Raw genomic sequence first — 16,262 nt, forward strand, 5'->3', positions numbered from 1 at the left:
CTCTCTCTCTCTTACACTCTTACTAGCACAATATTTTTACTGAGATTTGTCTAATGCAGTACAGTACTATTGTAATTAATGCAGTAATTTAGTTGTACATATATATTTTTCAATATGTGCATACACACACACACTATCACAACAAGGTACACTACTGAATTACTATGCATTTGCTCATCTTTCATTCTCTCCCTCTATCAAAAAAACTTTAAAGGCTCTCAGTAACATGAGTAGTACTCGGGTCTCAGTAGCATGAGTAGTACTGAGAGCTGAGTACTCCTCATGAGAGCCTTAAAAGTTTTTTGAAAGAGGGAGAGAATGAAAGGTGAGCAATTGCATAGTGATTCGGTAGTGTACCTTGATGTGATAGTGTGTTTATGCACATACTGAAAAATATACGTAAAGCTATGTTATTGTATTAATTACAATATTGTACTGTGTTAGACTTGTACTGTGTTAGACAGATGTCATTAAAATTGTTTTGCCAGTAAAAGAGAGAGAGAGAGGCTCACCACACTTAGTAAATAGCTTACTTAACATGCGTACTCATGTGTATGCATCATGCAGGCTAGGAGAGACCTTGGCAAAGGCTAAGCTTACTCATCAGCTTTTTGCACCAAAGACATGATCATGTGCATCATTTCACTTAATTGACCTTGGTGATAATCTTTTTAAACAAAATTTTAAACAGTATTTGAGATTTAACCTAAAAATTTAGGATTTGTTTTTATTATATTTGCAAATTTAACCACTCATAAATTCATTGCCACCATCTTGAGTTATCCATTGGAGGTGGAGAGGGTGGAGGGGCATTTATAAAATGTTTTCTGTCATACCTTAGCTACTGTTGTTTTCTCCTCTAAATTACAGTAAAATTACAATTGCAAGGGTTTTTCCTGCTGTTGCAGTTGCTTGCTTAGTCCAAGTTGTTTCTGCCCGACTGTGGCTTTATACATGGTCCCCCCGTATTCGCGGGGGATGCGTACCAGACCCCCCCGTGAATAGTTAGAACCCGCGAATGTTTGGAACCCCTATAAAAATGCTAAAAACAGCCTATTTTGTTAGTTAAAACTCAAGAAAAACCACTAAAAATTTTCATACTTGGTTTTTTTAATAGTTTTATCACAAAAAGTGCATTTTATGATGAAATTGATAAAAAAAACCAGGAATTTGTGGATATTTCTCATAGAAAAATACCGCGAATGCGCGAATTTTCCGCGAATAATGCAGGGAAACGTTCCCGAGAGAAATCCGCGAATGTGTGAGTCCGCGAATCTGGAGAACACGAATACAGGGGGTCCACTGTATACAGTAGTCAACAAGATAATAGGCTGCTTAGTGTCAAGTGGCCTAATATCTTGTCAAATTTTGAAGGAACGGAAAAGTTGGGAAGTCGAATTTTGAAGGAACGGAAAAGTGGGTAAGTCGAATTTTGAAGGAACGGAAAAGTGGGTAAGTCGAATTTTTAAGGAATGGAAAAGTGTGGAAGAAATTTTGTCAGTGCATTAGGACGCTTACAGCAGGTAGAGAAAGGGGTGGAGCTGAGACACTCAACAAGGCAAGAACTCTTAAGTCAGGTGTTTGGAGATTTGATAAGAGCCTGTGTATATTTTTCGGTTAGACCTCCCACCGCAGTTTTTGTCTACCACACATCACTTCATTGCCCCTTGTGACCTTAGTATGGGCCAAGGTGGTGATTTGAGTCAACAGATAATAGCAGAGATACATTCATTGAAGCAATCTGGCCTTAAAACCATGAGATTCCATCTCAGAAAAAGCACCCTGGCATGCCTAAGAAGACTTCTGATCAAAATTTGACTGTTCTCAAGAGTCAATTAGAAAGCAATTGATGCTTGAGAACAGTCAAACTTCAATCAGAAGTCTTCTTAGGTATACCAGGGCGCTTTTTCTGAGGCAGAATCTCATGGTTGCCACCTTTGTTAAATCCGGCAACCCAGCGCCAAACTGAAAGCCTCCTCACACCCAGCTGATCCAATATCTGCTTTGTTTTAAGGCCAGATTGCTTCAACGCACATATCTCTGCTATTATCTGTTGACTCAAATCACCGTCTTGGCCCAGATTAAGGTCATGGTGCAATAAAGTGATACATAGTAAGCAAAAATTGCATTAGAAGCGATGATAAAAAAATATATACCGCCCCTTATTAAACCTCCAAACAAGTGACTTAGAGGTCTCTCCTTGTTGAGTCATAACTTTTCTGTTCCTTCAAAATTTGACAAGATATTAGGCTATTTGATGCTAAGCGGCCTAATAGCTCGTTGAATACTGTACTATTGTTTACTGTAAGTACGTATATATTTCAATAACGTTGAAAATTAGGCAAAAAAAGTTTTTCTTAACATTGCTTCTGAAATGGTGGTAGGGTGGGATCAATCTTATATACCATCAGATATAGGAATTAGGGGTGCACTGATACCAAATTTTTGGCCAATACCAATACCAAAACCAACTTTCAAAGCTGATACCAATACCTGTTATCTCCATAGTATTACTGTTATTTAGGAGAATATATAGTTACTAAAATCATTCTTGTTCTCTGGTTATTGCATATTAATAGGGTTATATAAACTGCGTGTGTCTAATTCCAAGCTGCAGCAGTAGCAGTACAGTAACTCATTGAACCATTCACTTATACCATACCTGTACTGCTCATGTTAAAATAGTACCCAACTCCAACAGAATGGCAATGACTTATTTGCTGGTAGAGATAGACACAACCATAGTTATTAAAAATTAGAATTGCAGTAATAAATTGTTAAATACACTGTACAGTATTAAGATACCGTCTGTATTTAAAAGATAAACAACCTATATACTACAATGATATGCCTATGTAGTATATAGTTTGTATGGTGGGCTTTGTTAATATATACAGGCAGTCCCCGGTTTACTGTGGTTTCAGCTTACAACATTCCGAGGTTAAAACATTTTTCAATTATAGTATTCATCAGAAATTATTTCCAGGTTTACACCACATGTTCCAGGGTTACGCCGTTGATCTGACAGAAGAAATGTAACTCCAAAAAGGCAAAATAATCAATATTTGAAGGTTTTTGATGAAAAACAATGGAAATACAGTTTACTTAGTTTTCAATATAACCAAAACATTAAAAGTAAGGTTTTCCTGGGATTTTTACAATTTTCAATAATGTTCCAGCTTGCGAAATGTCGGGGACTGCCTGTACATTTTAGGAAGCCTAGAAGGGCTTTAAATTCCTATACTAATGACATAAGTATTGGCTAGTAGTGGCCAGAAATTCACCGATACCACATAAACTAGCCAATACCACCACTACCGATACCAGTACTTTGGCACATCCATAATAGGAATCAAGTTTACTCCTTGTATTCCTGATATTGTCTTTTAGGTCACTGATAAGATGGTATGGATACTGTATCCCAATGCTGCTGAAGATCTGGGTTCCACTGTTATGTAATACTACCAAATGATTCTGGAATGATTTTGTAATAACAAAATTATTTGGTTATGAGTATTTAGTTTGTCTGAAGTAGTGCATTTTTAAAAATAATTACAAGTTTGTATGTAAGAGGCAATGAATAGCATTTATTTCTGCAGTCACTGAAAAGGATAAGGAAAGTGCCTTAGTTTTTGTTATTTTATTCTTTCTGCCATCATTTAGGTAATAATTTTTCATGTCATAATGTCGTTCTTTTTATTTCACAGGTATGACCTTCGATTATGTGATATGCAGGTACTAGTTGGAAAGGTCCGTGACAACTGGAGGTTTGCTTATCTCAAAGGCACAGGTAATTAATGTGTTCTTAATATTTCAGTTTAAAAGCATTTGTGCATTACAAGGACATTACAGTAATAATAAATAGTCCTACTTTGATGCAGGTCACTCACCAATCACACCAACTAGGTAGACCCTAAATTTGAGGCACAGACATGGTTGCATATTCTATTTATAGACATATGTCATGTTGGCACTAAATTTGAGCGTACCATGATCGTGGTTACAGGCATTCCCCAGTTATCCGTGGGTGGGGTGGGGGGTTTCTGTTCTGATGGCTTGATGATAAGCAAAAATCTATGATAACCAAAAGTCAGCAATTTTCTGCGCTTGGAATGTATCTGCACCAGTACTCTGTTATCGATGCCGATAACTGGAAATTGGTGGAATTTGGCACTAAAAATCTCCAATTTGCACTAGACAAGTGCCATAAAACCGGATTGCCGATAACTGAGGCCGGCAATAACCTGTGACCTCCTGTATTTGACTGCTCATGGCAAGTATTACTCAATAATTTGCTTTATATAATTATTTCTTCTTGAAATCAAGAATTTAACAATAATTTTAACATTATTATAGTGGCATAAAAAATCACACACACATTGTCGTAGTGATCAAGTGTATGACTGGAAACTGATGACAACATAGTGACAATAAAAACAACTCTCTCCAAGATTGATAAGTTGAAATGTATTTTATAGTCTTACTTATTAAAATTTGCAAGTTGAACTACAACACCCTCATTAAAATTTGCAAGTTGAACAACAAGACACTGGTTTGAGATTTTTTCCTACAGCCATATTAAAGTTAAAATTATTGTTAAATTCTTGTTTTCAAGAAGAAATAATTATATAAAGCAAATTATTGAGTAATTTTTGCCATCAGCAGTCAATCAATCGTGATCATCGTAACCTTAAAAATATGTATATTTTTTGCGTTTTATCGAATGTTTTTGTTGAAAATAATGTGTTTGTGAACATACAGTCTTAATAGTCTTACTTTTTGTTATTGATGATGTTAACCCTTAAATGCCGAGCCTCTATTTACCAAAGTGTCTGTCGTATGCCGGCGGCGTTCGGGAGTTAGCGCCTAAGCGGAAAAAAAAGTTTTTTTCAAAAAATCACATCACGCTTAGTTTTTAAGATTAAGAGTTCATTTTTGGCCAATTTTTTTGTCATTGCTTGAAGTTTAGTATGCAACCATCAGAAATGAAAAAAATATCATTATCATATATAAATATTGGAATATATGACAGCTCAAAAACAAAATTTCATATATAATTGTATACAAATCACGCTGTGAGCAAAATGGTTAAAGCTAATGAGTTAATTTTTTTCTTTGTATTGTACAATAAATTGCGATGATTTTAGTAACAAATTGTAAAACGATCAAAGCAACACAGAGAGAATATTGACACAAAATGATGCATGAATTCGTAACGCTCGGACGTAAAATCAAGTTTTTTTTTTTTTTTAAATTCACTATAAATCAAAATATTGTGCTAGAGACTTCCTGTTTGTTGCAAAATGAAGGTAATTGATTGAATATTACTAGACTTTCAGTGTTTTAGCTTACAATTGCAGTTTTTGACTATTTCGGTTGAGTTAAAGTTGACCAAAGGTCAAATTTTTTCTATTTATCGTGATTTAAATGAAAATATTTCAAAACTGATAAAAGCTACAACCATGAGTTATTTTTTATTTTTTGTTGTATTTTACATGAAATTGCACACATTTTCATGTATAACACTTTATGTAACACCTAATATAAAACGGTGCAAAAATTATAAGGTGACTAAAGAAATTCTGAGATTTTCAGCAGAGTTACCGCGCACAGAGGTAAGGAAAAAGTTTTTTCAAAGATTCACCATAAATCGAAATATTGTGCTAGAGACTTCCCATTTGTTGCAAAATGAAGGTAAATGATTGAATGTTACTAGAATGTAAGATTTTTAGCTTACAATTGCATTTTTTTACCATTTCGGTTGAGTCAAAGTTGACCGTAGGTTTAAATTTTGGCACTTATCATGATTTATATGAAAATATTTCAAAACTGATAAAAGCTACAACCATGAATTATTTTATGTTGTATTTGACATGAAATTGCGCACATTTTCATGTATAACACTTTATGTAACACCTAATAAAAAATGGTGCAAAAATTCCGACAAGGTGACTAAAGAAATTCTGGGATTTTCAGCCAAGTTACCGCATGCGTAGGTAAGGAAAAAGGTTTTTTCAAAAATTCACCATAAATCAAAATATTGTGCTAGAGACTTCCCATTTGTTGCAAAAGTAAGGTAAATGATTGAATGTTACTAGAATGTAAGAGTTTTAGCTTAAAATTGCGTTTTTCGTCAGTCGAGTCAAAGTTGACTGAAGATTGAAATTTTGGCACATCATGATTTATATAAAAATATTTCAAAACTGATAAAAGCTACAACCATGGGTTGTTTTTTGTTGTATTTTACATGAAATTGCTCACATTTTCATATAGTATCAACTTTGTGTAACGGCTAATACAAAACGGTGCAAAAATTACGACAAAGTGACGAAAGAATTTCTGAGATTTTCGGCTGAGTTACCACACGGACGTAAGGAAAAAGTTTTTTTTCAAAAATTCACCATAAATCGAAATATTGTGCCAGAGACTTCCCAATTTATTTTAAAATGAAGGTAAATGATTAAATATTACTAGAATGTAAGAGTTTTAGCTTACAATTGCATTTTTCTACCATTTCGGTTGAGTCAAAGTTGACAGAAAGTTGAAATTTTGGCACATATCGTAATTTATATGAAAAATTTTCAAAACCTATAAAAGTTACAACCATGGGATGTTTTTTGTTGTATTCTACATGAAATTGCACACAGTTTCATATATAAAACTCTGTAACGGCTAATATAAAATGGTGCAAAATTACGACAAAGTGACGAAAGAATTTCTGAGATGCGTCGCTGATGCTTTCTAGTGCGAGAAGAAAACACTTCGCGCATGTGCGCTTGGGTAACGCTTGTAAACAAAACAACAGCGTGATCCGTGAACTCCCAGCATCCCTCAAGGCGCATGATTTAAAATTTTTTGCAAATAATGCAAGGCCTATAACTATTTTTCCACAAATATTTAAAAAAACTTTTTGTAGTCGACGTACCGTATGTCCACTTAGCACCCGACAGACAGTTTTAGTCGACATATAATACATCCTGTCGGCGTTTAAGGGTTAATTATCTCTTAATTCATTTAACAGTATATTATAAATAATAAACTATAATGAATAAATACCAATAATAAAAAAAACATGTAAAAAAGGAAAACAATGCGTTTGCTGCAGTAGTGACATTTGATTATGCTCCTGACACCACAGTTCCAAAAACTTAAACACATCTAGCCCCAAGGATTTTGGATGAGGGGTAGTTGACACAAATAGTATCCTAGTCTTTTGTGAATACAACATAGAATCTGCTATTTAAGGAAGAAAGGTATGGAGTGGATTATTGCCCCTTTCTTCCCTTTGACTAGTAAATCCTTGGCAATGTTCTGTGGAAATTCTATGTTAATGAGGCCATACTTGATAGTCTCCAAGCATGTAGGTTAAAGACAATGAGGCCATACTTCATAGTCTCCAAGCATTAAGGTTAAAGACACCAAGGTTTGGGGATATTTAAAAGAAAAGTTGGCAAAGTAATTGCATCCACTCTGGAAAGACTCTTGGTGTGTGTACTGACTTTAATAGCCCAAAATTGGGCTATTAACCCTTAAGCGCCGACTGGACGTATTTTACGTCGACATTTTTTGTCTCTCGGGTGCCGACTGGACATATTTCACGTCGACATACAAAAGTTTTTTTAAAAATTCGCGGAAAAATACTTTCTGGGCTCAGCTCGTGTCGGCCTATGAAATATCCTTAAGTTCATTATTGTTCCGACATGGCATACAAACCTTCGGTCCTTTTACAATAGGAAGGTACTAGCGGCAGCTGGATAGGTCGTAAGCTTTCGAACAAGGGGTTCGGTAGTTAAGTGCTTGTCCGACAGGCGCGCGCGCGCGACTGGGAGGTAAACAAATCACTTTTGCTTTCGGCCTGCTGGCGTGTAGACGTGTATCATCGCTCTCTGCCCGCTTCATCGTCGTTGCTTTCGCATGGTTGTGTTTCTCTTTTTCTATTTATCTAGTGAAACTGAATTGTAAGTACAATCATTTCATATTTATTTCCATTGAATTCAATTGTGAATTAAAGGATCTTGGTTTCTCCACGCCCTCCGATTACCCGAGTGCCGGGACTGAAGGGCGTAAGTGCGGGAATTCATTTTCCCAGAAATGATCCTCGTATTGTGTATGCTCGGTGCCGAGGGCGGGAGAGCACTCGCTCCGAGCTTATATTTTGGTTGAAAATGTGTAGATGAAAATCGTAAGTAAGTGCCCTCTTCATTTATATTTTTTTGACCTGTATGCTCGTTGCCGAGCGAATGCGCTCGGCACGAAAACTTATTCTGTATGGAAGTGGAATCGCAAGTACAGTATTCTTTTTCATTTTCATATATTTATTTTGATTGTAGCAATACTCATTTTGGATCAGTTTCCGCTCTTACCCGGAAATTGATCCTTTCCCTTTTTATTTGAATGAAGTGAAATCGCAAGTGCAGTTCTTTTTCATTTTCATATTTTATTGAGATTGCATTATTTACTTGGATCAATGTTTCCGCTATTTCCCGGGAATTGATCCTTCCCCTTTTTATTTTGTATGAAGTGAAATCGCAAGCTCAGTATTCTTTTTCATTTTTCATATATATTTTGATTGCATCAATTCATTATGGATCAAGGTTTCCGTTCATAATCGGGAATGGATCCTTTTACCCTTGCGCTCGGTACCGAGGGCGCAAATGCGCTCGCTCCGAGCCCTTATTCATTGTGAAGTGAATCGTAATGCAAGATTCTTTTTCATGTTATTCCTATTATTATTGATTGCATCAATATTTATTTTGGTTCAAGTTCCGCTCAGTCAGGGAATTGATCCTCTTGCCCTTGCATTCGGTGCCGAGGGCACGATTGCTCTCGGGCTCTTATTATTATTGTTGAGTACATGGGTGCTGTGCGGGGGTGGGGAACGAGAATACCTCCCCCCCCGCTAAGCTCCCACAGATGGCCCTTCCCCTTCGGGGGGGAGGTTATCTGGGTTCTTCTCCTCGCCCAATCCGTCGAGCGCGGGGGAGGGCGCTCGGTGCCCGATGTACAATTGTATTCGGGGTCTTTCGCTCGTTCGGTGTGGGGCTCACCCCCACGCGCGAGGGGACTTCCCCCCCACTAATCACTACTACTGTTATTTCCGCAGGTGCTATTGCCACGAGGGTGGACCTTGGTGAGGTATGGGCGTCCTTCGATTTGCAGGGCGTGCCTAGTGTCCAGGGGCGGCGGTTCTATGTCTGGGCCTGCTGCGGTCACCCATGGAGTGGTGACCACGACAACGATATCGACTCCAGGTGACGACGTCCCTCCTCACCTGGTGTACTCGCCTTACGTGGTAACAGTCTTGCCTACAGCCGCTGTGAAGTGCCGTTCGCCGTACCGAGAGGGGGGGCGTGCCGCCGCCGCTCGTGGTTGCCGCGCTGCCGCGACCACACTTCCGCTGCCCTAGAGCTCGCCCCTGGACCTGCCGCCGGTACCAGGATGTTGCTGGCTGCTGCTCCACCTCCTGTGTTTCCGGTGCTGCCTGCCGTACCTGCCGATTCTGTACTGACTGTCCATGCAGTTGCTGCGCTGGCTGTCCCTGCCGTTGCTGTGCTGGCTGTCCCTGCCGATGCTGTGCTGGCTGTGCCTGCTGTTCCTGAGATGCCCATACCTACTGACGTCGTCCCTGTTCGTGGTGGTACTACCCCAGACTTTGGTCTGTCTGTACAGGTGCGTCCGGGCCCTGTGGCTTCGGCTACAGCAGCCCCGGCTCCGCCCTGGATGGCAGATCTTACGTCTGTCCTGAGGAAGCTGACGAAGAAGAGGAGGAAGGCGTCGTCGTCGTCGTCTTCATCTTCTTCATCGTCGTCGGCTGCCGCCTCTTCCCCTTCGACTTCTAAGGCTTCACAGCCGAGGAAGAAGAAGGTTGCCTCCTCCCTCCTAAGAAGTCTCCCTCGGGAGCTTCTCGGGACCCGTTTCACCTCGGTGGGACAGGAGGGTTCCTTCTGCTGGTCCTCCTGCTCCTTCCGCCTTCGGGAGCGGGGCCCGTTCTCTTTCTTACCGCAAGGAAGAAGACTACGGGGACCAGAGGGGTACCGGCTAACACCGGTACTTCCTCGCCTGGTGTCAGTGGTTCTGCCACTGCATCAGGGTCCGTCTCGGCCTCTCGTTCGCGGGAGGTACCGAGTGTACGGTCGCCTACCAGCGACCGTGCAGCCAGGAACCAGACCTCTGAGCCCGCTCAGCGTCAGGTTCGCGGCACGGAGCGGAAGACTGGTGACAGCCGCTCACGCGACTCTCACCAGACCAGCTCTCGCTCTCGCAGCGACCAGCTGGCTACCCGGGATGACGTGACGGTCCACGACCGGCCACGGGCTGAAGCTGGGAAGAGGTCCCCCCGTTCGCCGGTGCCAGCCACGGCTGGAACCAGCGACGTGACGTGCCGTGAGGACAAGCACCGGTCTCACCGTGACAGTGGAGCCTGCAGGTCGCCTGACCGTCGCTCTCACAGAGAGTGATCGGGTACGGCAACCAGCACCAGCTCTTCTGACACTCGAGATCGGGGCCGCTGTGCTCAGTCCAGCCGTTCTCCATAGCGAGACGGTTCGACCAGGCCTGCAGCTCGATCGCCACCGTGGGTTGACGATCGCCTGCAGCCCTCCAAGCCTGCTGGTTCTGCCAGCGAGCGAGGAGGGAGCGTCAGGTCTGCCTCTCCCGTACCTTCAACCTCCTCGGGTTACACCGGGAGGAGCGAGGTATTGAGGAGTGATCGTGAGGGGTGCGCCCCTCATGATCCCACCACGACGCCCTACGTGCCAGGCATGGTTCTTGACCCGCCAGGACGTATGCGCAAGTGGATGGAGGAGACCGAGAGGGCTGTCGCTGTTCCCCCTTCTTAGGAGGAAGGTTCTCGGAATATGCTCTTGTTCGAAGGGCTTAACGGTCCTACTCTGCAAGATGCTGTGACTTCCGAGATCCAGAGGAACTTTGCCGAGGTTATGGCGCTGATTCGTCAGCACAACGACCTCGGGGAAGGATCGCCGCTCCCACCAGCAGAGCCACGTCTCGGCTCGAGTCGTTTTGGGGCTCGAGAGGGAACCCAAATCGACGGTGGGTCTGCCGCGATCGGAGCTTGCAGACTGTGTTGAACCAGGTAGTCTCTCGTCTCCGGACAAGAAGGCTATCTCAGTTCTGGCCGGTCGAACAAGCTACTACACCTCCTCTACTGCGACAGAGGCGTTTCTACGTGTCTTCGGACACGGTATTTGAATACTCCTCCGGTCCTCCTGAGAGGTTTCGACCTCGACGAGGACTGGAATGAGTCGGAGGACGGTATCGACTCTCTCCTGTCAGATGTCGATCAGCCCCACCCAGACGACGTTCACAGTGGCGGCAGACCCTTACCTACAGTATGAGTTCGTAACCCTCCTCGGGGGAAAACGTTTTCTCCTGACGATACGTTTTCCCAGGCTCTGAGAGGCCATCGCCGTAAGGCGATGGCTGCTCCTTTTCTTCTCCAACTGCTAGTTCCGCTGGGAAGGCGAGCCAGTATCCAATTCCTCCCCCATTCCCTCTCTCCTTACGGCTACGAGGGAAAGGGGAGGGATCCTACAGAGATTTCTTTGTAAGATCCCACGTTAGGGGCTGCGCTACCGGGGGGACCTTCGGGTCCTACCTGACGTAAGCCCCGGTCGTTGAGGAGGGATCCTGCCCCTTTCTCGATTTCTATGGGAATCGAGAGGACCACCAGCCGATATCGTTTGACGAATTCGGTGGGGGTTTCGCAGAGTGCTTAGAATTCTACGGAATTTCTAGCGCACTCAGAGTGTTCGAGTTTTTTACGATCTCCAAACACTTAGGCGAGACCACGGTCCAAAGTGAGCGAGAATCCCCGATAATTGTTACACGATATCGGGAACCTCGCTTATGCTCGAATTCCTGTAATTTCTAGCATTTGGAAGAAGACTGCTGCTGAAAGAAGAGTATCTCACAGTAGGCGATTAACCTGGAATAGAGAAGAACGGACGGGAACTTCCAGTTTGGCTTGAACTATCGTCTTCGGTATTCTGTTCACCATTGAAGCTTTCCTTTGGGAAAGACTTCTCCTTCACTCTCTTGACTAGAGAACGAAGGCGGTCGATCTCCAATCCTTATTCTCATTCCTCGAGGGGAAAAGAATTTAGGATGGAGGTCGTTGTACAGAACCTACAAATATACTACGTATATTACCCTCGCGACATGATTCTTTTAACAGTTGAATTGTCCGGGGGGTAGGCGCATACCGTAGTTAACTCTACGGTTTGTGACCGAGACGAATTGTATCTTAATTGAACTGCAACTCGGGGTTGCCTGCAACCTCCCAGCAGTTATCAGTTTCGATTTTAGATACTTGGTATTATCATGACGACACCAAATCAGCTTTTGTATTTACCGAAATCCGTTTCGTTTAAATATAATTGCTCGAGCGTATTCTTTATGCTCGATGGTTCTAGCCGAACGCATTCCTTCGTGGAATAATGGATTACCTGGCAACTCAGGATGACGAGTCACCGAGAGCTACTGCGTATTGAACTGCCTGATAGCAGCTCAGTATCAGCTAGGTCTCGGAGATGCACGGTCGGTTACGTCTCTCTCTCCCCTGGTTTGATTGACTACCGAACCGTATCTCTGCCCAACAATCATGGACTTAGGTCTCTGATTAACGGGGATTCTCGCAATAATGAAGGATCATCTACTGCTGTGACGCTCGATTTCATCGCCTTCGACATTGCGAGAATTTTCAACAGAGATATCTCTTGGACTCTTTCATCTTTCTGTTTACCGCACGGTAACAGAAGTCTGTACTAGTCTCCCGCTGCATCGCACCGCGATAATGCGAATGATTTTTGCAGACATCTGAGTTTGTCTTCAAAATATCTCGTATTCGTAGGTGTGCAATTATTCATTGTTCGCCCCGAATTAACAGATGTGTCAGAAAACATCGCCTACTCTCCGACCTGACAGCTCTACTTCCAAATGTTCAGCCCATAAGAAGCAGTTCTTCAGGCAGTATTTCCCTGTGTCTTCATTACTGAAAAGCGCTCGGCTTTCATTGCAACTACGATCCTCACCGGACAGCAATGAATAGCGGTTAGCGTTTTCAGTGTTTGTACCACAGGTTCAGAATCTTGAGAATCCTTTTCTCGGTTCAGCCGTGAAGACGTAGGTTGCATTTTCTGTACACCGTCTACTATGACACATAGTGTTGTTTCTCCTTAGCTGAGAATCAACTATACTATGAGATATCTTGCCATCAGGGACCTCGGTCTCTAGAAGGCAATTGACTTTCGCCTGTTGGGCACATGCCTTAAGAGAATCATCACCTCGCCTTCTGGCATCGGTGACGAACAAATTATTTGTTTAGTCTCTTGGCATAACCCTTTTAAGGCGAAGGTCACGTGACTTGCTCGGGTGCTTGGACAGTCGGCAGCTGTCAGAGCGCCCAAGTCTGTTACGAACTTCGCTGTGGACTTAGTTCGGTTGTTCCATAACAGTCTTTTCTTCGTCCTAACGGCTTGTCACAGTACCCATACCATCGACACCCACCATTGAGTGTCTGTGTCCTATCCACTACCGAGAAGAAGAACTTCACTGCTTGGGGATAGGAGAATGTGAGACACTTCGCTGCAGACGGATAGACCAGTATGGGTACAGGACATCACCGAAGTCGAGAAGAGGGATAGGTCATACGACCATTCCCTTCTTTTCCTCTGAGGTAATTGCATGACTTTTCCTGCGAAGTCAAGCATCCAGGGGATGGGGATTCGTGACGCTCGATTTCGTACCGACTTCTTAGCGAAGACTCAGAACCCTTCGGTTCCTGACGATCGGTTAGAGTCCTCCACAATCTGCTCCCTAATGGACTTCACCGCCTTCAATGCGAAGGAGATGCTGCTTTGTCCTGTGAAAGCGCAACCGCGCTTTCTGAAGAAACTCGACATCCCAGGCTGAGTGTTGAAGACTCTTCGTCAGCACCAAGATGACCTAGAAGTACACTCCCTCGAGTTACACAAGAACTTCTCCGTGGCGCAGGTACTGTAGGCAGGGGTCTGGTATAGCCAGACCACTGGCTCCTCCTTCTACCTTTTGGATATTGCCCACAGGTCCTTGGATCGTTTTCCTTGGGACCCATGGTGGCTGCTCAACACGTTGTGTAGCTAACCCAGACCCTAGCAGGCTGAACAGCATCGAGTCCTGGTGTGACTGTAAGAATAGATAAGTGAATGAGAGAGTGACTGGCTTCTCTTCCTATCTTTTTCTCCCCCTCTACCTGTGGGTAGAGGGATACGGTCATCACCTTGCTGGATAAGGACGAGATGCCGGTGAGCTACTCGACAGAGCCCCATCCTATCCCTTTCACTAGGGATGGGAGCAAATATCCACCACTTCCTCCTACAAGGGGGGGGAAGTGGATGCCAACAAGAGACAAACCATAACTTTATGTTGCCTCTTGCAAATAGGAACTTGTTCTTGTTTGCTGGTACGAAGAGATACGCTTGCCTCTCTCTTAGTACTTGGTCCAGAGGTCTGACCATTGATCCTGCGGTGCACACCCCGATCAGTCGGACAGAGGCTTGGATCCCTCCCTCGCTCTTACGACCAGGGAGGCATTCCAAGGTTGGGCGAACACCAGTCTGTTCACAAAAGACTCAGATTCCTCCCACCAAGAAGTGAGTCTTCCTATTGTAAAAGGACCGAAGGTTTGTATGCCGTGTCGGAACAAATGACAATTTGTCCAAAATTGCATTTTTCCTAACTGTACAAACCTGAGGTCCTTTTACACATAGTCCCACCTCATGCCACCCCTCACTCTGCAGTTTTTGCTTGGGCCAAAAGCAAAAGTGATTTGTTTACCTCCCAGTCGCGCGCGCGCCTGTCGGACAAGCAGTTAACTATCGAACCCCTTGTTCGAAAGCTTACGACCTATCCAGCTGCCGCTAGTACCTTCCTATTGTAAAAGGACCTCAGGTTTGTATAGTTAGGAAAAATGCAATTTTGGACAAATTGTCATTTTCTAGGTAAAATTATCCTAAAATTACCAGAGAAAAAATAAAATCAAGAAAATGTCAGTAAAACTGACTCGCTCACTCTATAAAAGAAGTGTCGGTATGGAAATAGGGGCGAGTGGGATCACTACCACGAGTCATTTACCATTTAGACCTTCCAACATAAAATCCCCACCTGAGAGAGCTGATACTAAAGGGTGATGCGACCGCTACTACTACTACTACTGACGCCACGCGGAGAGCAGCGCCCCTAGCGGTCATCCTTAATCTTTAGCTCTACAACGCTAGGTGCTTCTTTTTCACTTGTGTTGTTTTTCGCTGGATTTTATCTCTTTTTACGATGGAACGTGCTGCAATCGCTTCGGCTAAGTTAAGTGCCTCATAAGTAGTAATTTTTGGTATTCCAGTCTTCCAGGGACCAGTATTTTCCTTTTTATAGGTCATATACAGTCTCCCGGTTGACTCGTGGCGGCCTTGTGCCGCCTCGTGTTGTTAAGATTTCCCGGTCTCCCATACTGGGACATCTTATGCTTATGGGCTTTTTATATTTACGTTCATCGTTTTATTACATCGATTTTATAGTTAGGACACAGCCCTTTTACCCCTTTTTTCTCTTAGTTTGGTATTTAGGGCTATACTGTGTTTTTCTGGCCCAGCATCCCAGCTCTTGCTCTTCATCGGCTACTGCTGGCTCCGAGTAGTCGACTGTTCTTCGGATCAGTTCGCCTCCTCCTGGGCTTCTTTTTCTTTTACTCAAGTGTCTCTTCTTTCTTTTACGATGTATTATTTATTATCAGTGTTATTTAGGGTGCTAGGCTAGCCTAGGTGCTTTGTGCCATGTGTTGGTACAGGCTGGTTCACGTGGCCCCTCTGTGGTTGTGTTGCTATCGCGGCCTAGGCCACCTACGTTCACGTGTCCCTTAAGCACCTTGCCCTCCCCCTTCCCTCCCTACCATGTGATAGGGAGGGGTCTGGTGGATCTCCTTGGTTGTCACAACAACCACTGTAGCCTACCTCCCTCTCCCTCCGAGGGGGCCAGGAGTTCCGTACCAGCTGGGGGCTAGGGCGACCACTTGTCTCGGGTACCGGGTTACCGGGCGGGTAGTAGTAGGGACGTGGGGGGGGGGGGGGGGGGGGGTAGGCCACCCCCCCTCTCTCGTCCGCCGTGTTCACGCCGGGATTCCCTCCCCCTATTTTCCCCAGTCCCAACCCTTCCCCTACCTTAACGGACGGAGCCCCCGCTGAAGCCGGGAGCCCCTTCGGTTATAGGTCCACCTG

At 43.6% G+C, this 16,262-nt stretch overlaps 1 protein-coding gene across 4 annotated transcripts in view; it reads left to right on the forward strand.

Moving 5' to 3' along the window:
• LOC135216276 (intermembrane lipid transfer protein VPS13D-like) overlaps positions 1-16,262 on the forward strand; it is a 999,641-nt gene that overhangs the window by 177,502 nt on the left and 805,877 nt on the right. For all 4 annotated transcript variants that reach the window (XM_064251439.1, XM_064251442.1, XM_064251440.1 and 1 more), the window contains exon 13: positions 3,708-3,790. In XM_064251439.1, coding sequence (XP_064107509.1) covers positions 3,708-3,790 — 83 coding nt within the window. The remainder of the gene's footprint in view (positions 1-3,707; positions 3,791-16,262) is intronic.

The sequence above is a fragment of the Macrobrachium nipponense genome, chromosome 6 (genome assembly GCF_015104395.2).
Source record: "Macrobrachium nipponense isolate FS-2020 chromosome 6, ASM1510439v2, whole genome shotgun sequence".
NCBI classification, from domain to species: Eukaryota; Metazoa; Arthropoda; class Malacostraca; order Decapoda; family Palaemonidae; genus Macrobrachium; species Macrobrachium nipponense.